Source organism: Sciurus vulgaris, assembly GCF_902686455.1.
Source record: "Sciurus vulgaris genome assembly, chromosome: 8".
In the NCBI taxonomy this organism is placed as follows: Eukaryota; Metazoa; Chordata; class Mammalia; order Rodentia; family Sciuridae; genus Sciurus; species Sciurus vulgaris.
Window position 1 is genome coordinate 153,151,800 of NC_136468.1, and position 24,585 is coordinate 153,176,384.

The 24,585-nt window shown below is 64.9% G+C and overlaps 2 protein-coding genes across 5 annotated transcripts in view; one reads left to right on the plus strand and one right to left on the minus strand.

The window, feature by feature from the left end:
• The first annotated feature begins 44 nt into the window (after positions 1 to 44).
• NOC4L (nucleolar complex associated 4 homolog) lies at positions 45 to 4,838 on the plus strand. 4 transcript variants are annotated; one of them, XM_079151609.1, is made up of 15 exons: positions 46 to 247; positions 387 to 507; positions 988 to 1,094; positions 1,663 to 1,770; positions 2,010 to 2,159; positions 2,255 to 2,354; positions 2,470 to 2,504; positions 2,914 to 2,964; positions 3,042 to 3,153; positions 3,389 to 3,449; positions 3,636 to 3,746; positions 3,884 to 4,044; positions 4,151 to 4,233; positions 4,484 to 4,597; positions 4,673 to 4,838. In XM_079151609.1, exons 1-15 carry the CDS (start codon positions 113 to 115, stop codon positions 4,790 to 4,792), a joined length of 1,569 nt encoding a protein of 522 aa, XP_079007735.1. In that variant the 5' UTR covers positions 46 to 112; the 3' UTR covers positions 4,793 to 4,838. The 4 variants fall into 4 exon arrangements, with proteins under 4 accessions (XP_079007736.1, XP_079007735.1, XP_079007733.1 ...); XM_079151607.1 differs by having other exon boundaries at positions 112 to 247; positions 2,240 to 2,354; positions 3,531 to 3,746; XM_079151608.1 differs by having other exon boundaries at positions 112 to 247; positions 3,531 to 3,746.
• A 16,419-nt stretch (positions 4,839 to 21,257) lies between these two features.
• GALNT9 (polypeptide N-acetylgalactosaminyltransferase 9) overlaps positions 21,258 to 24,585 on the minus strand; it is a 75,710-nt gene continuing 72,382 nt past the window's right edge. Inside the window, exons 10-11 of the mRNA XM_079151604.1 lie at positions 22,634 to 22,801; positions 21,258 to 21,723 (exon numbers count right to left, since the gene is read on the minus strand). Coding sequence (XP_079007730.1) covers positions 21,577 to 21,723; positions 22,634 to 22,801 — 315 coding nt within the window. The 3' untranslated portion in view covers positions 21,258 to 21,576. The remainder of the gene's footprint in view (positions 21,724 to 22,633; positions 22,802 to 24,585) is intronic.

Consider the following 24,585-nt stretch of genomic DNA (forward strand, 5'->3'; position numbering starts at 1 on the left):
GACGCCACGAGGGCGCCGCGGGCGCGCCGGCAGGACGTCACGGGCGCGCCGGGTGGCGTCACACGCGCGCCGCGCCGGCACCCGTCCCTCGCGCGGAGCGCACGGCGTGGAGATGGAGGCGGAGGCCGGAGGGACCGAGCGCGGGCGAGCCCGCGACCCCCGCCGAGCTCTGGGTCGCCTGGTGCAGGCGGTGCTGTGCAGCCGCGGCGAGGCCAACGCCGTGTTCGACGTCCTGGCCGCGCTGCAGGTGGCGGGCGCTGCGGGGCGGCGCGGGCCGGGGCCGGGGCCGGGGCCGGGGCCGGGGCCGGGGCCGGGGCCGGGGCCGGGGCCGGGGCCGGGCGGCGCCGCTGACCCGGGCTGGGCCCGCCCTGCCCACCTCCCCGCAGTCGGAGGACCAGGAGGAGATCCAGGAAGCAGTCCGCGCGTGCAGTCGACTCTTCGGGGCCTTGCTGGAGCGCGGGGAGCTGTTTGTGGGCCAGCTGCCCTCCGAGGACATGGTCATGGCAGGTGAGGGCCAGGCCTCGGCTCCGCGTGGGTCGGAGGGAGGCGTCGTCCACACGGGGCGGCCCCCAGCCTGTCGCAGGGCGTGCGGTTGCCCTGGAGAGGCCCCGGGCCGCTGTGGGAGTCTCTTGGGAGTTGCTGGGGGAAGGATGCCTGTGGCAGGGCCTGACTGGACAGGACGGGGTGTGACTCCTACCCCCGCTCAGCTTGTTGCCGGATGCCAGGCATCTGTTGCAGTTGGGGCTGCGAGTCCCAGTATTTGGGGCAGCTACATTTGGGGTCGAGTGAGGAGAAAGGGTCCTGCCCCCGGGGTCTTGGTCGGGGTAGTGCCAAGGGGGACCTTCTCCCTCTGTACGCAGGCATCAGAGTGTGGCTGGTCCTGCTTGGGTCTGGGGGGCCTAGTGTCTTTCCACTTGCAGTGCTAGAGGGCATGGGAGGCTGGGGCTGGGGCTGGCCTGCAGTGGGACACCCTAATGCTCCCTGCAGGGTCCCAGGGAGCCATGCGCAAATACAAGGTATGGATGAGACACCGCTATTGCAGCTGCTGCAATCGCCTGGGGGAACTCTTGGTCCACCCCACCTTTCAGGTCAAGGTGAGGCTGCTTGACGTTTGCATTCTATGTTTGTCCCCTACAACCCCCACCTTTCAGGCTCTCCATGAAGCAGGGGTCCTGGGCTGTGGGTGTAGAGGTCTCTTTCCGGGTGTCTTGGTGAGGCTACTTTCTAACCAGATGCAGTCCTGTCTTTTTTTGTCACCTCACAGGTGCCTGTTCCACAGTGCCCTTGCCTGGCCCCAAGGGTGTTGAGTTTGTAATTCTGATTTTAGAGCTGGGCCCAGCTCTGTATCTGGGCTCTCGTCCTTAAGTTTGCCCTTAGGCTGTGAGGTTTACAGTGGTATCCTCCTGACCAGATGCCAGGACGCAGACCTGGCCCCTGTGTGCCCCTGGGCCAGATCTCCCCAGGAGCTCTGTACCTACTTATCACGACGAAGTCATGTCGCCTGTCTTGGGGGTGGGACGTGGAGGTGCAGAACTGTGGCTGGCAACGGGCAGAGCAAGACACGTCAGGGTCACCTTTCCCTCGTACCTCCTAGAAGCCTGGGCTTGATTATGGGGGGGCTCCTCCTGGGCTGGTGTGAGCTCCGGTCCCCATGCTTCCCAGGAGTTGGCCCTTGGAACACTCATGAAGTTTGTGCAGCTGGAAGGAGCACACCCCCTGGAGCAGCCCAAGTGGGAAGGCCACTACCTGTTCCCCCGCACGCTCTTCAGGGTGAGGAGCTCATGGGCCCAAGGGCTCCAGAGCAGGATACCTGAGCAGGTGGCTGTGGGATGGGAAGTGTGATATTCCTGCCTCGTCCTGCGCTGGGGACCTGGTGAGACTCTTGGGTGTCCCTTGGCTGTGGCGAGGAGTCTGGTGTGGCATGGGGCTTGGGGAGGCTGAAGCACCCTGTCTGGTGCTGCTGGGCCTGGGCTGGAAGGAGAGGTGCTCACCCTGCCCCTTTCCCCCAGGTAGTGGTAGGAGGACTGCTCTCCCCTACAGATGACCAGAGCCTGCTCCTCTCTCAGTTCCGGGAATATCTGGAGTTCGATGACGTTCGCTACCACACAATGCAGGCTGCCTCAGACGCCGTGGCTCAGGTCACCAACCAGCAGCCTGAGGTGAGCGGCTGGGTATGACCAACCCGTGTCCTAGGACCCTGGAGGTTAGTGAGGGGTGGATGTGGCACACCAGTGCTCAGGCCAGACCTCTGCAGCCGCCCCTCACCTTCTGGAACAATGCCTTCACTCTGCTGTGTGCTGTGAGCCTGCCTCTCCAGGAGCAAGACCTGTCCACCTTCTACGTGAAGCATGTAGGTGAGCATCCAGGGACGCTGGAGTGGGCACCAGGGCCTGTATCAGGGTGGGAGGGGCAGCAGAACAGGGCTTCCCACCTGCATATTGAGTGACTCGGGCCTTGCCCTCTTCACAGAGCTGTTGGACAAGTGGAAGGTCACTCACCTGAGGGTAAGATGCTTTGGAGGTGTGGGCAGTCTTCCCTGGCAGAACTACTGGCTGCAGGCAGTGCACGTGTGCCTCGTACTGCTCCCTGGGCCGTCTCTGTCTGTCACCCTGTGGCTGCAGGCAGTGCACGTGTGCCTCGCACCGTTCCCTGGGCCGTCTCTGTCTGTCACCCTGTGGCTGGCTTTAGGGCTCGAGCCTTTCAGTTCTTCATGTGTGCAGATGTGCTCACCCTCCTCTTGTTAAAACTCCCTCCCCAGCAGGTCTGAGACCTGGTGCTGTGAGGGCCATCCTGGGGTTCTCAAGTTCAAGGGTGTGGGAAGTTCTCGACCGAACACGGGCAAGAAGAGGGTGGGGGGCTGGCTGCGGGCTGGGTGCAGGTAGGAGGGTGCGGTGCAGCCACATCCCATTGCAGGAGCATAGGAAGGTGTTTCAGACCATGTGGCTCAGCTTCCTCAAGCACAAGGTAAGGCCTGGTGGGGTGGGGGGCCCTCATCCTGGTGGGGGTGGGCTGACCACGCCTGACTCACCTCGCTGCCCCAGCTGCCCCTCAGCCTCTACAAGAAGGTGCTCCTGGTGATGCATGATTCCATCCTCCCGCACCTGGCCCAGCCCACCCTCATGATTGACTTCCTCACCAGTGCCTGCGATGTGGGTGAGCGGCCCTGCCTGGCAGTGGGTGGCAGGTGCAGGCTAATGCCATGCATGCTGGCCATGGTGAAGGCCCAGCACTCCTGACTCATCCCTGCATGTGGCCTCAGGCAGTGACCAGAGGGTGGGTGGCCTCCAGTTCTGCTGGATTCCTGCTGCAGGCCAGGACAGTGGGGTGGACAGCTGCCTGGGAGCAGCACCCCGCTGGGTGACGCCTTCACCTGTGTGTCTTTTTGTAGGGGGCGCCATCAGCCTTTTGGCCTTGAACGGACTCTTTATCCTGATTCATAAGCACAACTTGTGAGTGGCAGCCTGGGGGTCAGGCCTTCCCCTTGCCTCCAGGCCTGACCCACCTCCTTGCTGACGTTGCCTCCCCGTAAGGGTCAGGACAGTGGAGGGAGCCCCTGGGCCTGCCCAGGGATGGAGGAGGCTGAGATGGTGGTTCCTGGAGCCCTGGCCCACTCCTGTGTGGCCGTGCTCCCCCAGGGAACACCCCGACTTCTACCGGAAGCTCTACGGCCTCCTGGACCCCTCTATCTTCCACGTCAAGTACCGGGCCCGCTTCTTCCACTTGGCGGACCTCTTCCTGTCCTCCTCGTGAGTGTTGAGGAGCCCTGGCTCGGCCCCAGGGCAGCCTGGTGCCACACCGCTCTGGCCCTGCAGTCTGGGGCCGGCGGGGGTGGGTGAGTGGCCGACCCTGGGGCCGTGGCGTCTCATGCTGTCTCCCCGCCCAGCCACCTCCCTGCGTACCTGGTAGCCGCCTTCGCCAAGCGCCTGTCCCGCCTGGCCCTGACGGCTCCTCCGGAGGCTCTGCTCATGGTCCTGCCCTTCATCTGCAACCTGCTGCGCAGGCACCCTGCCTGCCGTGTGCTGGTGCACCGCCCGCAAGGCCCTGGTGAGTGCAAGCCGGGCAGCCTCGGCTGGGCTATGGGGGAGGACCTTCCCAGTGCCCACGGCCCCAGACAGCCTGGACAGCCTTGAGTCCTGGATCTCCTTCCTAGAGCTGGACAGTGATCCCTACGACCCTGAGGAGGAGGACCCAGCGCAGAGCCGAGCCCTGGAGAGCTGCCTCTGGGAGCTGCAGGTGAGGGGCTGGGGCCTAGACTCTTGGGAACCGAGTCCCCTCAGGCTGCCACTCTGTCCCCGATGAGGACTGTGCCATGAGAGCATTGGGTCCACCCTTGCTCGTGGCTCTGGACTTGATCTCTCGGCTCTCCTGCCCACCTAGGATTGGGCCCATGGTGGCCGCAGGTTGGGAGCACGTAGGCTGGGCGCATGGCAGGCTGCTGTCCTGCTGCTGAAGCCCACGGTGACAGGCCACATGCCCTTCCTAGACTCTCCAGCGGCATTACCACCCGGAGGTGTCCAAAGCCGCCAGCGTCATCAACCAGGCGCTGTCTGTCCCAGAGGTCAGCATCGCGCCGCTCCTGGAACTCACTGCCTATGAGGTGAGGAGGGTCGATGGGAGCGGGGGGCCCAGGGACCACCAGGCAGGAGCTCAGGATGATGTCTGTTCCTTACAGGTCTTTGAGCAGGACCTGAAGAAGAAGGGGCCTGAGCCAGTGCCACTGGAGTTTATCCCAGCACAGGGCCTGCTGGGCCGGCGGGATGACCTCTGCGCCCAGTTCTTCACGCTTAGTTGACCCTGGCTGCCACCCTGCCCCCACCCCAAATAAATATTCTGTAGGAGATTGAGTCCAGGCGGTGTGAGCCTTGGGGAGGGACCCTCAGCCCTGCCAGGCGGGAAGGGGTGGCCTGGGGGTTTTCTGCTTTCTCTGCTGCCTGGTTGGGGTGCTGAGGGGGCCTCCAGGCAGATGGTAGCACAGGTGTGCTGGGTTCACCCCACATGGTGGCAGGTACGCGTGCTTCCCACTGCCGTTAGACCCAGGCACAACCAGTGGTTTCCCTCTGTCCTGGTCCGAGTGGGAGGGGATTGTGTATGCACACGTCTGCGGGCAGTGTCTCCTCTGGTTTTGGTGTTTTTTTTTTGGGGGGGGGGGGTCCTGATGATTGAACCCAGGGATTCTCTATCACTGAACCACATCCCAAGCAGTTTTTATTTTTTACTTTGAGACAGGGCCTCACTGAGTTGCCCAAGCTGGCCTGGAGCTTGCCATCCTCTTCTCTCAGCTTCCTGAGCTGTTGGGATCATAGGCCTGACCACTGCACTTGGCTCAGAGGGTGCTTTTGTTCTGGGAACTACCAGGGTTGCAGGCACACAGCAGAGTCCCGTCTAGTCTGTCCCTCCAGGCGGCTGGAAGTTGACATTCTTGTGTACCAGGTCCCGTCATGCCAGCTGAGCCGGTTGTCCATTGAGGATGGGGCCCCAAGATTCCTTTAAAGAAAATCCAATTTTCACGCCAGGTACGGTGGCACATGCCTGAGATCCCAGTAACCCAGGAGGCTGAGGCAGGAGGATCCAAGTTCAAGACCAGCCTCAGCAACTTAGCAAGTCCCTGAGCAATTTAGTGAGACCCTGTCATAAAAACAAAAAGTTAAAAGGGTCGGGCGGCAGGTCAATGTCAGAGTTTTTTGTTGTTGTTCTGGGTACCGGGGATTGAACCCAGGAGCACTTCACCAATGAGCTACAGCCCTTTTTTGCATTTTATTTTGAGGCAGGGTCTCACCATTGCTGAGGCTGGCTTTGAACTTGCGATCCTCCTGCCTCAGCCTCCCAGGCTGCTGAGATGACAGGCGTCACAGCTTAGCGTGCACAAAGCCCTGGGGTTGGGTCTCCAGCACTGCATGAACGAGAAGAGGAACTGAGGGGAGGAAGGGAGGGAGCAAAAGAGAAAGAAAATCTAGTGAAGGGCAGGAGAAGCAGCAGCGCTGAGGTGTGGGGCTTCGGGGGATTGGCCAGTGCAGGAGAGAGGCCCATGGCTGGGCCCACGGACTTCCGCAGAGGGTGCGGAGGCTTCCCGTTCACCTTCCTGGTTGGATTTCTCTAGGGAGCTACTCTCGGGGCAGGACTGGCCCAAGGGCTCTGTGGGTCCTGCAGGGGCTTTGGGGGGACTGGTGAGACGGAGGTGGCCCTGCCCCCGTGTGACCTGCCACCGAGACACGCACGCTCTGCGGTCCCTCCCCGGGGCCTTGAGGCCAGCTGCACCTGCTGCGGCCCCTTCCCTTCGTCCGTCATTCAGGCACCGACACCATGCTCGGCCGCAGTCCTCTGCCCTGCACCTTGTGGCACTCCGCGCCCACTGGTCAGGACCGTCCTCCACTTGCTGAGGCCGCAGGGTTGCCCCTCCTGGGGGCTTGTTTGTGGGACCTGCAGGCTGGGAGGGCTGGCGTCCTGAGCTCCCACAGCCACCAGGGGCCGCTGCAGCCCACCGAGGCTCCCTGGGCCCCCCGCACACTGGCGGACCTGCCGGGCCAGGGCCTCCCTGAGATGCCAGTGAGACGGGTCAGAACCAAGTTCATAAGTCTTGGAACAGACGTGTCCCACGCGACATCCCGGGCTGTTTGAAGGGTCCTCAGGACCACGTAGTGCACAGAGCTCGTGTGGTGGGCAATGCGTCCAGAAACCTCAGGTTCAGTCAGGAGTGAAGTCGGTCTTGAGGTGGCGTGCTGGGGTGGTGGCAGTCCCCAGGGTCATGGGTGGCCAGCGGGGCTTTGTCCCTCATGCCAGGGCATCTATCTACCAGGCATGCTTGTGGGACCTGGAAAGGCTGCTGTCCCCTCTTCCAAGGTGGCTGCTGGCCTGGGACTGGCTGTCAGGGTGTAGGGTCAGGGGCTCCTGGAAAGGAAGTACAGGGTGAGCAGTCAGAGCAGGGCCCCGCAGCCCCTCATCCTCCCCGAGTGAGACATGGCGCGTGTGGGAGCTCAGCACGTGCTCCCGGCACCAGGCAGCTTCTGCTCCAGCCATGCCTGGGCATGCCTGGGTGAAGCCTGGTGCCCACATAGGTGGATGGGGGTGCCGTCACCGCAGACACCAGCCTGGTGGGCAGACCCACTGTCCTCCGAGCTCAGTGGTTCCGGGATGTGGAAAAGAAAGTGCTCGCCCGCGGCTAAGAGGAAATGAAGGACCGAGGCTCAGTCCCTGGAAAAGGCGCCCTCATCTCCCGCCGCCGCCAAAGTGAGGGGCCCCCAGGGGCTCTGCCGGGCACTTGGAACAGGGGAGTGACCTGCTCCACGGCATCCTGGGGGCCCCTGGGGCCCTCGTCCCTGCCCCCTCCCCCAGGGAGTCATTTCCTCTGTCCTGCCCCCCCTGTGCACCCGTAGGCCACCGCACTCCACCTGTCCTGGGGACCCTCCATGAGGTGCCCTTACAGGGGAGCTTCGTGGTGCTGGCTGCCAGGGCGTGAATGCAGCTCAGGTGACGCAGAGGAGGCTGGCCTGGCCTCCCGCCTTCAGTCGGCTCAGAGGCCCAGGGTCCTGTGTTTTCCCTCCTGCGTGGCAGCAAAGGCAGGGGGAAGAGAGGTGTGGGGGTCTCATGGGGACCAAGGGGTCAGTGGCTGAAGGGATGAGCGAGAGCGGAGGGTGTACCGGCACGCGGGCTGCTGTCTCTGCACAGGAGCCAGCCACGACAGCAGCTCGTCACTGCAGCTGCAGCCCCAGTAAGATGTGGCGGAGGAGCAGGGTGCCAGGCCACCGTGTCCCCTACCAGTCCCCAGGCCAGGGCCACACAGAGCCCGGGAAGTGGCTGAGCAGGATGGCAGGACCCGCCTGCCTCACAGGGTGACTGTGTGGAGCCAAGGGAGACAGTGCTGGGCCAGCCCCCTGTCTGCAGCCGGTCCTTTCCCAGGAACCTTGGCAGGCCCGGCCTTCCCGGCTCGCCACCCTGCCGTCACCATGGGAACACCCAGCTGGGTGGCAGGGGCCAGGAGGTTGAGCAGAGCGCCTGCTGCAGGGCCATGAGCTGCAGTTCAGCTCTTCCTGGGCTGGCCAGCCTCACCGGGGGCCAGTGGACAGAGGCCAGGGCCAGCGGACAGAGGCCAGCTCAAGCTGAGGTCGTGGTGCTGGCCGTGGTTTAAACTGCAGTTTCCGGCGGCTGCAGCAGGACCAGGGTAACGGCCCGTGGTCTCCAACTGGACCCACCTGGGTCTGTACTTGGCTCCTGACATCCTCCAGCAAGGACACTGCTTGAGAGCAGGTGTTTCCTTCCCTTCGTGGTGGGGTCCTGCTCCCTGGACAGGACCTGCGGACAGCAGAGGTGCTCAGCAAGCAGACTGCGAGCAGCGGGGTGCGGTGCAGGGTCCTCCTCTATTCTGGCTGCTGTCAGGGGCTCTGAGCCTGGGAGCTGCTGCCACCTTGAGTGTGCCCTCACCAGGACACACGTCCCTGCCAGCAGTGCAGCCTGGCTTCCGGGGCAAGGCGCTGACATGCGGTCAGCCCCAGCTGGCGGGAGCAATGGTCTGTCCTTCTGCCGGGGGCTCGCTGACCATCCCAGGAGCCCCGGTCTCCTGGCCCACCATCCCTTTCTTCTCTTCCTCCGTGAGGACATAGGACACAGTCACAGCTGGGGCCCCCTCTGCTGCCCCTGGACTCTGGGACCTGCTGGGGCCAGGAGTCATGGAACGTCTGGGTCTGCAGAGGGCTCAGCCCAACAGAGGTCGGCTGTGGAGCAGAGCCCGCCGCTGTGCCTGGCCTGACCACAGACTGGACGCGAGACGCCGTGGCTGCCTCGCCGCTCACTTGCTCCCCGTGGGGCAGGCCCTGGCCCCTTTGTCCACCTGGGGCACACATGTCTCTGCTCTTCGCCAGTCCACTTTCGTGCACTGTCTCCCCTCACACCCACTGCTCCACGAGGTGCTGAGGGACCCTCCTCGCCTGGGGCACTCGGCTGCTTGACCTGAGCCTCAGCACTAGCTGTGGTCGCCAGCGTGTCACCTCGTGGGCTTCCAGAGCCTGGTCCTTCCTGGGGTCTTCCCAGTCCCTCTGCCGGGGCTGCCTGCCACCCTGGCCTGAGGAGACAGGCACCCGATGGGCACCATGGGAGCTGCCAGCGGCCTTGGCCTGGAGTCCTCGTGCTGCCCGCTTGGTGACTCTGGGCGCCAGGGAGCAGTGTGTTCTCATCGAATGCAGCGACTGCTCAGGGAGACCCGAATCACGGTGTTAGCACTTCCCTCTGCTACTGCAGCCCATCTGGGTCTCATTCACCCAGAAGAATAATGGCCTCGGCTTCTTCCCAGGCAGCAGGGGTGACAGCAGGTGGCTGGAGGCCGGAGTCCTGCCTGGTCCCTGGAGCTGGGCTTCCAGGAGGCGTGGCCCCACCTGTGTGGTCTTGCCCGGGTAGTGGGGCTGCTCCGTGGTCCCAGCCAGGCCGAAGCTGCATGGAAATCCCACCAGACACTGGCTCTGGGCACTGCGTGCTGTTCACGTCCCCAACCAGCAGGACATCTTCTGGATCTTCTGTTTGTCCCCTGCCCCTCTGCACTGCCACACCCCACCCACTGTGGCCCCAAACCCCCGCCCTGGCACGTCCACAGGCTTCCTTTCTCAGCTGTCCCACTGATCTCTGTGCCCAGCCTACTCTGATCCTAGCCAGTCTGGCCCAGCCCCAACCCTAGCACTGCCCACTGGCCAGGTCTTCCTAATTGACAGGTGTCTGGCAGATCCTCCACCCTGGCAGGTTGCACGCACTCAGGTGCCTCTAGGTTTCCTTTTCCCAGAAACTCAGGTGCACATGCCTGGGCACCTGAGTGTGCTGAGCCGGAAGTCCTGTGGAGCCGGCAGTGTGCACTGAGGGAGTCTGGCGCCCGGGCGAGGAGGGCAAGGGCTGCAGGAAGACCCCTCCAAGAAGACTGCTGTAGGACCGGTGGGGAGCAGCGGGGGGCGGAGCCCTGCAGCCTCCGTGGGCCGGACAGCACCTGCCATTCAATGTCCTCCCTCCCGACATCCAAAGATCAGCAGCCAATTGCAGATTGCAGAGCCAGGGGTCGAGGCCTGTGCACGGTGTTTGCTCGGGACACAGTTGATGCGGGAGCCGCCTCCCGCTCTCAGAAGACGCTGTGTGGACAGCCGCGCCCGCGCAGAGCCAGAGGATCCAGGAATAAGGGCACCCCTCAGAGCGGGCGGCCAGCTGCTGCGCTGCGACCCGACCCGTCCAACTGGGAAAACGGCTCTGGGGCTGCGGATCCCTGTGGCCCTGAGGCAGCTCGTCTGACCTCAGTGACTTCATTGTGTCCCCCCTGGCCGTGCGGCCTTCGTCCTCACTGGGCTCAAGTCTGCCCTCCAGTGCTGGCCGTCCTCTGTCACCTGCCCCTCACCACCACCCCGCCTCGTCCATCGGCCACCAGCCTGTCACGTCTGCATCGTGTGTCACGCCCGTGTGCAGCATCGGTCTCCGCTCGGTCCTTCAGTCCTTGGCGCCGCGTGCCCATGTGCGCCTTTAGGTGTGTCTGGCTCCGTAGAGGCACGTCCCTCTTGTCCGCCGCGCCACGGCGCGTTCACCCCCGCCCCGTCCACGCACGCCGCTGCGTCGCGAGCTTCTGTGCTCCGCTGCATCATTGAGGTGTCCACGTGTGTGCATCCTTCACTTCCGTGCGTCTGTGCATCGCTGTGTCCTGCCCAGGTGTCCACGTGTGTGTCTCTGCCCTTGAACTTGCTGGCCTCCAGACTGAGAATGGAATGCCTGGTCTCGGGTGTTCTGTTGTAGCTGCAGGAAGTGGACCCTAGTGGTTTGGCGGTGGGAGGGGGATTCTTTGCCGAGAGCTCGGCCTTGCGGCTCCATGGCCAAGGGCCTTGGGATCTAGCTGGAGGTTCCCAGGTCCCTCAGGGATCATGCAGGGAGGGAGGTGAGAAGAGAACATTCTGGTCTGCTGTGGTTTCGCTCTGGCAGGCCTCAGGTCTGTGGTGTTCAGTTCCATCTTGGTGCCTCTACCTGCGATGTGAGACATCAAGCTGGACCCAACACAGGGACAGGAAGGTGACGGGCTCTGTGGGGGGCCACACCGCGGGGCTTGTCAGAAGCACACAGTCTGTATTTCACTGGCACGGTGACATGGGGAGCGAGTGAGCACAGCTGAGCTGTGTAGGAAGGCGAGCCCCCTGGGCACGGTGACTGGAGAGGGGCAGCCAGCTCGGGAGGACGCCTCAGCATAGCAGAGGCAGGAGCCCTGGCCCTGGGCCCCCAGGCCTCCGCTGGGCACTGCTGTGGCCCCCGAGGAGGCTGTGAGCCACGAGCAGGTCTTGTCCTCCTCAGTGGAACCATGGGCACTCTGCAGGACAGGCCTGTGTGGGCCGGAGTGTGGCCTCGCCTCTCCTGGGGACCTGGGTTGGGCTGCCTGGCCACGGTGAGTGCCAGGGCTTTGCCCAGGGAATCCACTGTGGAAGGCGGTGCGGCCTGCGCTCTGGCCCTGCTGCCCCTCTGCACTCTCTCCTGCCCCCGGCACTGCTATGCACAGCTTCTCCCCAGGGGCCAGCATGCCCTGTGGTGTCAGGCTGGGATGGTGGCAGGGGAGGCCCTGGGTGCTGGGTGAGGCAGAGGCGTGGCTCTGGGAGACATCAGCTGGGAGGGAGGGTCCTGGGGCTACGGGCGTGGAGCCTCCTCCCCAGGCCTGGAAATCACGTCGGGCGGTCATTGCCCAGCTGCTCTGGGCCGGTCTCTAGGAGGCCACACCCACGCATCCTGTGCAGACCTCCTGGGGTGGGGGCAGGTCCAGATCGGAGACCCACCAGGGCTGCTCTGATCTGGGCTGGGTGGCTCTTCAGGTGCCTGACTTGGAGCAGCAGCCACACCCTGTCTCCGCTTGTCACCTGCGGTGGAGGAGTGGCTGTGGCTCCCTGTGCAGAGGGGACGAGGCTGTCTTCCACTCCTGCCTCCGTCCAGGGAGCCACACCCTGCCCAAGGCGGGCTGTCCCATCCTTTCCCCAGCACAGCGCTGTGGCGCTTTCAGCCTGGAGTCTCGTCCTCGTGCGGCCCAGGCCGCTCTGAGCTGCCAGGCGGGGACCTGATGGATGGTGCCTGGCCAACTCTCAGCCTGGGTCTCTGCAAGAAGGGCGAGCGAGCGTCCACACCCTGCGTCCCTCGCCTGGCCCCACCAGAAGCTCCCCAGGCAGACCCAGCACGTTGTAGAGGAGGAAGCCAGGGCCCAGAGAGGTCAGCGGCTGGCCCGGGCCACCCAAGGATGGTCCGTGGGTGGCCTCCGAGGTGCCCCCGTGGGTGCACTGCTGAGGACGCCTGCCTGGAGGAGAGACACTTGTGTGTCCCATTATTGGCAGTGGCAAGACTGGTCATGGGAGTGACTGGTTTCTCCACCATACAGGGGCCGCCCTTTGGCACTAAGAAGCCACCCGTGGGTGAGGCTTGGAGGCCCGCATATCCTGCCCTCAGCCACCATCCTCGCTGAATCTGCACGCAGGGCCTCGCCTGGGTGGCCTTGAAGGTGGAGGTTGCACAGCTGATCCTCCAGCTCTGACCTCCCTTCGTGGACTTGCGGATCCTATGGACTGAGACGTGCCCACCCTTTCTGGCCGTGTCCTCCCGCATTGTCCTTGCTGTCTGAGGTGGTCCGTGGCAACCAGCTCACCTTGTCCCTGAGGAGCCCTGGCACTTCTGGGCCAACTGGTGTTTGTGGGGACACCTGCCTGCCCGTGCCCCGGGTCCAGGTGGAAGCAGGGATCTAGGAAGCCGCTCACACGTGAGGGTGGAGGGGAGGGTGCGGGACCCAGGGGCCGGGAGGAGGGGAGAAGCCACGGCCCTCTGCAGGGCCGCCTCTGCCTGGCACACCCCAGCCAGCTGCCGGCTCGGTGCCTGGGCTGTCGGGAGGCCTCCTCAGAGGGCCTTTCCCTGGCCGTCTCCACAGCAGCCCTCCCTGAGGCCCCACCCTGTGCTGCTTCCCGCCCCCTGGAGCAGCTGGGTGGCTTTGAGCTCCTCAGCTGGCTCTTGCCGTTCCAGGGGCTGTGTTGCTGGTTCCTCTGAGCCTCCGGGGGAGAATCCACCCTCCACTTTCCTGCTTCTGGGGCTGCCACACTCTGGCCTCCAGCCTCTTTTTCCAACCTCTGTTTCCATGAGACCACGAGCCCCTAGCCTTCTTGGATGAGGACCCTGGTGGACAGACTCAGGGCCCACCGGGCTGTTCACACGGTCTCCCCATTTCACACCTGCAGAGGCCCCACGGGGGCGGGTTCCCACCCAAAGCGCAGGTGTGCCCTGGGTTGCACCCCTGCCTCCGTGCCTGGGCAGGAGCGCACATGGAGAGGCGGTTCCGGGCCTGGCGCCTGCGGGCAGACCTCTCTTATTGTGGGTGAGGCTAGCGTTTCCCAAGGCAACTGCAGTTCACCTTCTGGGACTGACAGGAAATTAAGTCAGCGGTTTCCAGAAGGGGCTGGGACTGTGGGGCTGGGAGCAGGAGCGGGCCAATGCCCTGGCGTCCCTGTTCTTCAGCTCTAGCTGCAGGCGGGCAGGTCTGTCCTCTCTGAGCAGAGGGCCCTGCGGTGGGCATGCCCTGGACTGCAGGCGAGGGGCATCTTTCAGGGAGGCAGGACGGTCCCCTGGGCCCCCTGCCGCCCAAGGGCCCAGACTTCAGCAGAACAGAGATTCCCGGACCCACTCCCCTTACTCCTGATTTAAACACGGTAGTTTTTCAGCCAGGAGCGGTGATACACCCTGAGCGGCTGAAGCAGGAGGATCACAAGTTCAAAGGCAGCCTCAGCGAGTGACTTAGCAAGACCCTGTCTCAGAATAAAAAATAAAAAGGGCTGGGGACCCGGCTCAGGGGTGGCGCGCCCAGGCTTCCTTTCCCAGCACCCACCAAAACGTCTCTCATCATAGAAGAGGTTCTCTGCTAGAGTAACTACAGCAACTATGGTCGTGACCAAGACCTTGTTTCTTAATGACTAACATAATACTACTCTGTGGTTATTGATCACAATGACAGTCACGTTATGGGAAAATGAGAGACTATTTTTTTTTTATTACAGATAAAGCAGAAGCAAAAGTAAGAGATAAAAACCTTTAAACAGTCACTAGTGACCCAGGACCAGTGTGGCACACAGCCCGCGTCCCCGGCCTCCTCCTGGATGTGCACACAGTTTCCTGCACAACACACAACCTGCCTTGTGACGTTCTCGTCAAAGTCGGCCTTCCTGGAGCCCGAGCTTCGCACTCGGAAACGTGGGCCAAACCCTCCCTGGCTCCAGCATCTCGCCGTGACTTCGGACTGGCACAGGAGCCGCAGGGGTGCAACAGAGAGTCCTGGCTTCCCCGGTGCCTGTGCCCCGCACAGCCTCAGAGCAGAGGCGAGGCCCGCGGGAGCCAGGCTGCCACAAGCAGGCGGGCGCGGCCCTGGCAGCGCTGGAACCAGCCGGCTGCGTCTTGCTCAGGGCTCTGACCCTCATCTTCCCGGTTCCCTTGTGTCCTCTGGGCCCTGGGGATGGAGCCGGCTGGCTGTGTCCCAGGGTCCCCACGTTAAATCCAGGGGCCCAGTTTGGGGAAGAAAATCGGGCAAGTGGAATTGCAGCCTCCGAAGCGCGGCCTGGGTGTCCAGCTGGTGCGTGTCCGGGGGCGCACGCCTGGGGCCCGCCCGGAGCCCGGGGCTTGCTGCACTCCCGCCTGGGTGTCTGGCTCCGCCTCCTGCTCTGAGTTCCTCAGGTCCACCATGGTCTTGTGCCTATTTGTCTCTCAGCCGCTGTTCATGGGGCAGTCGTGGGGGACTCTGGGGTGGGCGGCCCGTGTCCTGTGGGGACCCAGGCCCGTCTGCCCAGCCTGCCGCCTGTGGGCACAGTGCACTGGGAGTCTGGACTGCCGGCCCTGGACTCGAGCTCTCAGTGGCTCAGGAGGCTCCAGGGGACAGGAAGTGGGCTCCACATGGCCAGGGACTGGGATGCCTGTGTGGGCAGCAGGTCGTGGTCCCAGCCAGATGTCCCCGAGTCCCCGGAGCCCAAGTCTCCGGTGGCAGTTGGGTGGTGGCCATTCCTGCCCCCCTCCCCTTCCCCGCCAGCCTACGCCCCAGGTGACCTCGGGTGCCATGGCTGTGGCACTGCAGGTAGCAGCTGAGAGCGGGCTGGGGCTGGACTGCTTGCTGGGCCTGGGTGCTAGTGGCCATGCGCACTTCCTGCCTGCTAAGGGTGCCCGTGGAGCAGGACGCAGGGCTGCTCCCGGGGCCCGGCCCTTCCAGCTTTGCGAGCCAGCACTTCTGGTTTGAGAGCTTTTAACACTCCATCCCCTGAGCTGGGGAGGGTGGCACCAGCCAGCGGCTGATCAGTTGAGCACCCGGGAGCCAGCCTGCTGTGGACGCTGTGTGGTCCCAGGTCTCTGGGAGGCTGCTCTGGGGAGCTCCTGTTTGGCGGCCACCTGGTGTGTGGCCTGGTTCCTCCAGCGGGCTGTCCTCCCTCCTGCTGCAGCTGAGGGCACGTGTGAGGAGCGGGGAGGGCCAGAGGCTGGCCTGCGGAGGCTGCTGGGCGGGACCCTCGCCCAGGGCCGTTCACCCCGGACGCTGAGCTGGGATCTTTGAGGGAGACGGGAGGCTGCCTTTGAAGTGCACCCCCTGGAGACCCCGGAGGCCGCGGCGTGTCACCAGGAGGCGCCTCTGTCGACTTGTCGGCACAGATAAGCCATTTAATTTAATTTAAAAATGACTATCGGGCACTCAGAAGAGCAAGCAGAAGTGCCCTCGGGCTGCTCTGACTTCCCGGCAGTTCACCAGGAGCCTCATCAGGACCAGCAGCCATGGGGAGGCCCTTCTCATCCGGGGGAGGCCACCGGGCGCCTCTGCGGCGCGGCCACGCGTGGCAGCTTTTCAGGGGCCCTGCAGCTGGGGCTCCTGGAGGCTCCTCTCCCTTCGCCTCTCAGGGCCGGTGCCCAGGCGTCGGCGCCTCACCCCGGGGCCACTGCAAGCCCAGGTGGACGCGGGGTCGGTTTCCCAAAATGCCTCTCAACTTTTGAGGCCCAGGGCTCTGGGCCTCCTCCTCGCCTTCGCGAGCCCGAGTTCCAGCGGCCTCCCCTGCCTGGCGGAGACCCTGATGCCTGTTCACGGGGAGGTTCCCTGCCTCTGGCAGCAGGGCACGGTGCCGCAGCCTCTCCCTCCCCACCCTGCAGGGAGCTGGTCTCCCCTGTTGCCAAGGCAGCCATTCTTGTGAGCCCGGCACCACTGGGGCAGGGCCCCCGGGCAGGACACATGGGGCTCGGCTTGTCAGCAGATCCTGGGCTGCTTAGTGCCATAGTCGGAGGACACTGGCCTCCAGAGCAGGGTGGTGGGTTCCCTGGGTGTGAGGGATGGAGTCCCAGGCCAGAGGCAGCCTGCAGGGCTGGTGGTCAGGGTGGCCCCAGGGAGGCCTCCTCCCCTGTCCACAGTCTGAAATTGTGATCGTGCAGAGCCCCGCCCCGACCTGTGTTGTGTCCCACTCCTTGGGTCTTGGTGGCCTGGGACTTGCTCTGGTCACTCACCCGCAGGTCTGGGAGCCGCTCAGGGATGCTCCCAGCCCGTCCACAGCAGGGGGCATCCCTGATGATCGCCCGACAAGTCACGTCCAGCCAGACCCTCGGGGGCCACCAGGCCATCGATGCCATTCGCACCTCTCATGTCAAAACGAGGTTCAAGGGCTGGATCAGTGTCCTCAGGGGAGGCAGAGGACGCAAGGCACAGAGGAGACGCAGAGGCTGTGGAGGGGCCAAGCAGCCACGGCCACTGCCAGCCCACACCCGGGAGCAGAGTGGCAGCAGGTCTCCCGGGGCCCTTGGAGGAGCCTGGTGCTGCCCGCAGGTGGGTTCAGGATGCCTGGCCTACAGAACTGCTCACAAAGGTCCTGGGCTCTGGGCTGGGTGCCAGGTGTGACCAGCACTGCTGTCCCTCTGTGCTCGCCCGTCTGCTTGGGGTCTGCAGCCTGCACCCCTGCAAAGCAGCAACCCTGGTGTGAGGTTCTCAAGGTGGCAAGAAGCAACTGCACCAACCTGTGATCCCAGCACCTCAGGAGACTGAGGCAGGAGGGTCACAAACGAGGCCAGCCTCAGCAACTTAGCGAAACCCTATCCCAAAAAGTAACATAAAAAAGAAAGGGCGGGTGGCGGCTGGGTGGCTGAGCTCCCTGGGTTCAGGACCCAGGCTGCAAAAATAGAAGCAGTAGCTGTGGAGTCTCAGAGGCGAGGCTGGCTGGCAGGCAGGACGTGTCCCTGGCGGTTCCAGCTGCCGTGAAGTTGTGACCGTGGTGTGGTGGCTGCAGGCCAGCTGAGCTGTCCTGCACGGCAGGGGCTCCCAGGTGTTCACTCCTGGCTCCTCTGTGGTCCCGAAGGGTCCTGTTTCATCCCTTCCTGCTGGAGAGGCTGGCCTTGGGCCTCCCCTGGAGCCCTGACTGAGGTGCGGGCTTGCTTCGGGTCCACAGGGCCTCACTGGTCACCTACCTGCCTGGCGTCCCCGGCTGCATGGGACTGTGGGGCCTGGCCTCCGCTCTCCCACAGCCGACTGAGTTGGGGTCTCTGAGGCTGAGCTCTGGGCTCAGCTATTTTCTTGTGACCCGGGGCTGCCCGTGCCTGCTGGGCGTGATGCTGGGCCTGACCGGCTGTGTCCCCACTCCAGTCCCCTGCTGCAGGGGACAAGGGGTGTGGCAGGAGAAGATGCTGCTTTCTCTTCATCGAGCTGCAGAGCCACTCCACCCTGGGGACACTGTGGGAGGACCTGCCTGCTTCTGCTGCGGTCAGCAAGTCCAGCGGGTGGGACACGCACCTGGCCGCGGGATCCAGAGTCTTCTGTTTCCTGACCTGGGGCTCACTGTGGACTTCCCAGGCACCATGCGGGACACAGGAAGCCCGTCTGCAGTGACCCTCCCGTGGGGGACACAGGCCCGTCTGCAGTGACCCTCCCGTGGGTCCGAGGTGCTCGGCCTGCTTTGGGAAGGCAGAACCTCCAGGAAGCAGCACTCGGTGGGGTTTAGGGTGCAGGGTGGGGGCCAATGGCCTCAGAAGGCTGCCGTGGACATGGTCCCTGGCCCCCCGCTGGCACACGGCAGGTGCACACTCAGTGCTTGCCTGCTGGCCAGCTGGCCCCGCTCTAGCTACTGGCCGTGCACAGGGACTTGGGTGGTCGTGTGTGTGGCTGGGTCCTTGGCCTCCTGGGCTTCCCGGGGCCACTCTCCTCGGCAGTTTCACCTCTGCTGTCCCCAGACACCAGGCCCCCAGCCCGCCTGTGCCACCCTCCTGCGTGGGGGCTCCGGTCCCCTCCATCCGTGCCTCTGGCACCCACCAGACCACCCGGCTCCCCACGGCAGGCCCTGCCCAGGGTTCGAGATGCTCGCCGGCAGCCATGCATGAGCACCCAGGGCCCACGACACGGAGGGCCTGCTGCCCGTCTGTCCCTGCTCCGTGTCCTCGCCCACAAGGTGGCCCTGATGTCTGAGAACGTCCCCACGATCCCTCGGCAGGGTCCCCAGCACCTGGGAGCACACCCTGAGGCGGGAGGGAGAGAGCAGATGTTGCTCTTCACAGGCAAATGCCTTTGCAGAAAATCCAGGAAACAGGCCAAGAAGCAAATCAAAACCCCGGTGGGAACCGCCAGGGGTGCAGCGGGATCCCCGTCCTCAGCAAGCTCGGGCAGGTGCCCGTCTCCCCCTCTCCTCTGCTCCCTCCTGGCACCGCCAGGACCAGGCCACTAGCCTGCAAGCAGTGCCCAACCCTGGCCTCTGGACTCTGGACCAGGGAGATGCACTGCTCCAGGGTCTCTGGTGAGCCCCGCCAAGCGGAGCTCCGGCCCCATCAGGCCCACTGCGCGGCCTCCCTGGGGTCGCTCCGCAGCCTGGGCCATGGATGAGGGTTCATCAGCGCCGCGCACGTTTCTCTCAGGCAAAGTGAATTCGGATGCCCGTGGCCTCCCCAGAGCACACGGGAGGAGCCCGCCTGCCGCCTCCTACCGCAGCGTCTCTTCTCTGGCCTCAGCAGCGCCCAGGCCTGGCCGCAGAGGAGCCAGTAACAAACAGGTCCTCCCGCAGAGGAGGCCTTCTGTGGGGTCAGCGGAAGAAACAGGCACCTATCGGGTTTTATCCCGCTCTGCTGCTTGCACCATTGCCCTTGAAAACAGACGGTCCTTTAAAAAGGAAAGAAGTGCTCGGCAGCAGCAGCCTGGGGCGTGGTCAGGGTCACCTAGACCTGGCTGTGATGCTGGACCTGCCCAGAAGGCCTGTGGTCATCCCAGATGCCCCCTCGGCCTCACCCTGAGGACGGTGTGCAGTTCTCAGCTTGGCAGAGCCACGAAGAAGGACCTCGCCACCCACTAGGATCCCACGCCCACCCTGCCCGCTTCCTCTCCTACCCTCCTCCTCCTCCTCCCTCCTCCTCTCCTCCTCCCCTCCCTCCTCCCCTCCTCCTCCTCTTCCTCTCTCCCTCCTCTCTTCCTCCTCCTCCTCTTCCTCCTCTCCCTCCTCCTCATCTTCTTTCCCTCCTCCCCTCCTACCTACTCTCTCCCTCCTCCCCTCCTCCCTCCTGCTCTTGGGGAGGACCATGGGGAGGACTACAGGGAGGATTGAGGGGAGGACCAAAGGGAGGACTGGGGGAGCACCAAGGGAAGGACTGGGGGAGGATTGCAGGGAAGATAGGGGGAAGACCATGGGGAGGACTGGGGGAGGATTGCAGGGAGGACCGGGGGAGGACCGCCCCGGGACGTGAGGTTTGCCAATGGTTCCTGAGCTCCCGAGTCTGCAGCCTGGTGCCCCATCGCCTTGCCTGCACGGTGACGAGTCCAGTGGTGGACCCTGGGAGGCCTCCATGTGCACTGCAGGCAGGCGCCTTGCACCAGCTCATTGGGAAACTTCTGGGCTCCGGGGACCTCAGAGCCGGCCCTCAGTCAGCCGTGCTCGGGCCTTCTGAGCGGCTGGCGTTCCCCTGTGCCTCCCCAGCCAAGGGAAGGCTGGACCAGGAGGGCTCCTCTGAGCCCTGGACGGGGCCTCTGGAGGCCTGCGCTCGGGCACCTGCTCATCTTGGCTCTGGCGTTTCTGCTGGGGCTTTGGCCGCTGCTGCCTGCTGGTCTTGGGGGATTTCTCCTGGGGACCTGCCATCCACAGGGTGAGGGAGAGACGGGGAGGCTCTGCTGCTCTCTGCTAGCCGCCCCTGGGCCACGTCCCTGGCTGTGGCCAGGAGGGCGGGCCGTGTGAAGGCCCGTCTTCCACCCTCTCCATCTGAGGTCCAGAGAGGGACACCAGCCACTCTCCAGGCTGCCCCATGGCAGGGGACACGGGAAGCCACCGGGCAGACAGGTCTCTCCCTGAGAGGCCAGCAAAGGGGTCTGCAGGCTCTGCTGGGGAGGGAGGGCACCTGGGTGTCGGCAGGCAGGGGTGAGCATGGCCATCTGGGGCCCAGCCCAGGCACGCGCCCTCCCTGGTTGGTGCTCTAGTGTGTGTGACCACAGTCCTGAGCATCAGCGACCCGCATGGAGGGGTTCGGCATGGTGGGATCGGGGCTGTGGGGACGCCGCCCTGAAACCTGTGCAGGGGATTTCTGCTTCACATCTGGCTAGTGGCAGAGAGGCCAGAACTGACCGTCCACTCTCCCTCCTGTAATGCAGAGGCCCTGGATGACAGCTGAACACACAGCTGCCCAACAAAACTGCATTTCCCAGCCGCTGGCGGCTCTGTGGCTGAGGTGGAGTCTGGCCGCCTCCCCGTCTGCCCCAACCCTCAGCCGTCCAGGAGGCGGAGGTGGCCCTCCAGGACAGGAGATGGTGCATCCTGGCTCGGGCAGGCCTCCGCTCTGCACCCGCAGCCCCACAGTGGGGCCACAGACAAGACGAGAGCTGGGTGTGGCTGTGTGCCGATAAAACTTTATTTATAAAAACAGGCGAGGGGCCAGGACTTCCTTTGCTGACCCTGCCACGGAGGGTGCAGAGCCACAGAGCAGCGGGACCTGGGCTGGCGAGGGACAGCAGGCACGGGGCCCCTGCCTGCAGTGGCCTTCTCCAGCTCCCGAGACGGGTGGCAGCTGGCTGCTGTTGCTGGTTCCTCCCAGGTCTCTGCTGAGCACGGGAGCGGACTCCTAGGCCTGGCGGCTACCGCGTCTGGGACCAGGGCAGCTGTGGGTTTCCCCGTCTGGCTTCTTCCTGGATCTCCAGGAACTGCCCTCTGGCTTTGCCTTGGATGATGGAGAGCTGGATGGAGTGGGCAGGCGAGGGGCAGCCCGGCCGGGGCCTCAGGCTGCTCAGGACAGCGTGTGCGGGAGGGCGGTGCCGTCCTGGGCCGCAGGCTGTCCTCCCGCGGGTGTGAGGGCTTCGGCACATGCAGGAGAACTGGCTGTCCCGGCAGCCCGAGGAGGATGGCTGCAGAAAGGCACGTGATTCGCGTGGGCGTCCCCGTCCTCGGATGCCCTCCCTCGGGCAGAGCTGCCGGTCCTGGGAGGGCCTGTTCCTGACACGGTGGCTGTGGCTGCAGGCGCCAGCCTTCCCGTCCCATGCGCGGCCCAGCCTGCCCGGGCTGCGGGTGGCGTGGAGGCAGTCCGCTCCTGCCGGTCTCGCTGGGGCTCCCCGAGGTCCGAGAGCGTCCACATCCAGGGCAGTGGCTCTGGAGGCCAGGGTCAGTGCCGGCCGTGCTTGACCCAGTTCCTGATCATCCACTTCTGCCCTGAGCACCTCTGCACCACCAGTCGGAGCCCGAAGCTGGCGTCTTTGGACGTCTCCACCTCCAGGCACCGGCCCGTGTCCCGGCTCACGATGGGGCCGCTCTGTGGGGGAGCCGAGTCAGACTGGGCTCCCAGGAAGAGGGGTGGCCTCCGCCCACGCTGGTCCCTGCATGGCCGCCAGGAAGCCCCAGGGACCCTGGCCCCATCTGCCACCTGCATCCCAGGCAGCCACTCTGCCAGCCTGCCCTGCTGTCTTCTGGGGTCAGAGGGGCACGAGGAAAGGTCCAGGGCCCCAAGCCCAAGGCCCTGGCCCCACCCAGCCACCCCAAAGGCAGCTGCAGTAGGTCCCTCACTGGCCCCACTGCCACCCAACCCAGGCCTCTGGGACCTTTGACCCCGCTGGTCTCAGCAGGCAGCAGTGACGGCGCCTCCCCAGCCGTAGACCCCAGGCCCCTGTGGGGACAGCAGAGCCGCCCAGACCATCATGGGGTCTGTGCCCAGTGGGAACAGAGGTGCTGGTCCCTGCATGTCCCTGCAGGAGGCGGGGGGTCAGCAGGGGCTCAGAGGACGCTTCCTGCTGCCCCAGAGCTGGGCTGGGAGGCAGGCCCACAGGCGGGGTGTGTGGCGGGGGCTGAGCAGGCCGGGGCTCAGAGACCGTGGGGCGGGAGTTGAGGGGAGGGGCAGCTCCTTTTTGGGGGCTCGGGTGTGTCAGACTTGGAGGCATGGCCCGCGGGGACGCGGGTGGGTGCCTATTCCACGGAGCTCTGTGACCAGCAGCCAAGACGAGTCACTCCGGATCCCTCTGCCTGGTCTTCCTTCCTGTCCCTGGGGGCCTGGGAACCTGGGCAGTAGGCAGAGCTGCTCTCTGACTCCTCTCTTGCTGTGTGACCCTGGGTGCTCTCTGTACCTGGGGCTCTATGACAGCAGCTGATCCAGGGCCCTTGCCATGCTGCCTGGTTCCCACCGCAGGAGCCTGGGCAGCACATAGGCCTGGGTCTGCGCAGCCACTGACCTGGGTGAAGTCCCACAGCCGCTGGGCGGGTCTGGCCACATCCTCGCACCTCTTCAGAGTGGGCGTGCGTCCCTGGCCGTCGTCCACCAGGCACTTGGAGTCGGGCAGGAAGGCCGTGGAGCCCAGGGGGCCCAGCTGCAGGAGGCCATCAGCACTGTACCGCACCAGCTGGGGGACAGGCAGAGCCGTGGGCCAGCGTCCAGGCCCCTGGGCCTGCGGACAGCGGCCCTTGGCGTCTGGTCTGGGGCCCCACCTGGGGACACGGTGGTGGCCGTGAGGTGACTGCAGGGCCCCCTCTGCTGGGGAGGAGGCCCCCGGATGTCAGCTTTTGGGACCCAGCACAGCTGGACACGGGGGAGGGGCTGGGGCATGGCCAGGCCTGGGGAGTCCAGGCCATCTGTGGCTGGCTCAGGCCGGAGAGGTGAGGGGCTCCCGGGGCCCGTGCTTGTGGCCAGGGTGCTGGAGCCGCCCCGTGGGGTCCAGCCAGCCCCTCCCGGGGGACACCTCCCCAACCTCCCGGAGCCAAGTCGGGTGAGCAGCATTGCCAGGCTCTCCTGGGGTTCCCTGAGGGAGGTGCAGAAGGGCCTCGGCAGCCAGGCAGGATGGCCAGGCAGGATGGCCAGGCAGGGGCTGGGGCAGGGCCAGAACAGGAGCGTGCAGAGGGTCTCTTGGTGAGCGCACTCTGGACAGGAGCCGGACCCCAGCAGACAGACCCTTCCGTAAAGGGGGCCCCGACAGGAAAACCAAAACAGACGCTTGGAGCCCGGGGGCACCGATCGGTAACAGTGAGGAGCGCACGGACGGCGGGGAGACCAGGAGTGGAGGGGGGTCCAGAGACCAGGGGAGAGCAGGCCAGGGCTCCCCTCGGACTCCCGACTCCGCCCTTCTCCTCAGAGAAGTCTGCCTGGATCTCCACTGCTGTGCCACACACCCGCTGCTTGCTTGCTGTCTCTGTCCTGCTCTTGGATTCTTGGCTGAATGGAGACAATGAACCCAGCACCCCTGGATGGTGACCTCAGGACACCCCAGAAGGCCTGGGCTGGTGGCTGGGAGGACGTAGGTCCAGTGACAGACCCCTCCTCCCTGCTTCTTGGCCCCACACGGCGGGGAGGAGGACAGGGCGAGAGAGTTGCTTCTCCAGTGGGTCCGGCAGGAGGAGGGGTGCGGGAGGAGCCCTGGCTGGGCCCAGGCTGCCTGGCCTCCGGGGACACACCCTGAGCCTTCCCCACAGTCCTGCCGTAGGACCCACCGTGGGCCTCCTTCTGGGGACTCTGCTCAGAGCCCTGACCCCTGGGGCTGGACGCCTGGGCCCAGGTGTGGACTTGGGAGACAGAGGCCTCATGCAGCTCCAGCGGGCTCACTGCTTGGGACAGACAGTTACGTCCGGGTGAAGGTGGCTCCTTGTCCTCGCACACGGGGTCCCAGCTCACGTTGTTTTTGCATAGCAAGACACCCCCAGTGCTGGTGTCCTGCGTGAAGGCAGAGGAACAGCTGCACGTTCAGCATGGAAGTCAAGGTATACAAGCAGAAATACTGTGTGACCTGAGGCAAGCCACTTGACCTCTCTGAGCCTCAGGGTCCTCTTCAGTAAGCAGGCGGTTATGACAGCAGTGCACACGGCCCGCGAGCGATCAGATGAGACGCCTGTGAAGGGCCATGGCTGCGGGCACGTGGGCGTGGGTGAAGTGCGCCGCCTGGTCTCACTGCTTCTCACACTGGCACAGCACAGCGCTCGGGCCATCTTGCACCCGCTGCTCCTGCCGACGTGTCCGGGTGGCACGTGACCTTGGCCTCTCCTTTGTCCTCTCCTCCTGGACCTTGGAGCCGGCGCAGTCTTTCGACTTCTGAGGCAGGCCACCCGCCAGTCTGGTGAGGGCCACGGGGACAGGAGAGCTGGCCGTGCAGGGCTGGCAGGGGAGGCCGGCCCAGGCCCGGGGCTGAGGACTGGAGTG

Excerpts from the sequence above, each read along its gene's own strand:
- NOC4L (XM_079151607.1), top strand. The coding sequence starts at position 113 with ATGGAGGCGGAGGCCGGAGGGACCGAGCGCGGGCGAGCCCGCGACCCC. Across the intron at positions 1,095-1,662 it reads ACCCCACCTTTCAGGTCAAG|GAGTTGGCCCTTGGAACACT; the intron begins GTGAGGCTGCTT and ends CATGCTTCCCAG. Across the intron at positions 2,355-2,469 it reads CTTCTACGTGAAGCATGTAG|AGCTGTTGGACAAGTGGAAG; the intron begins GTGAGCATCCAG and ends CCCTCTTCACAG.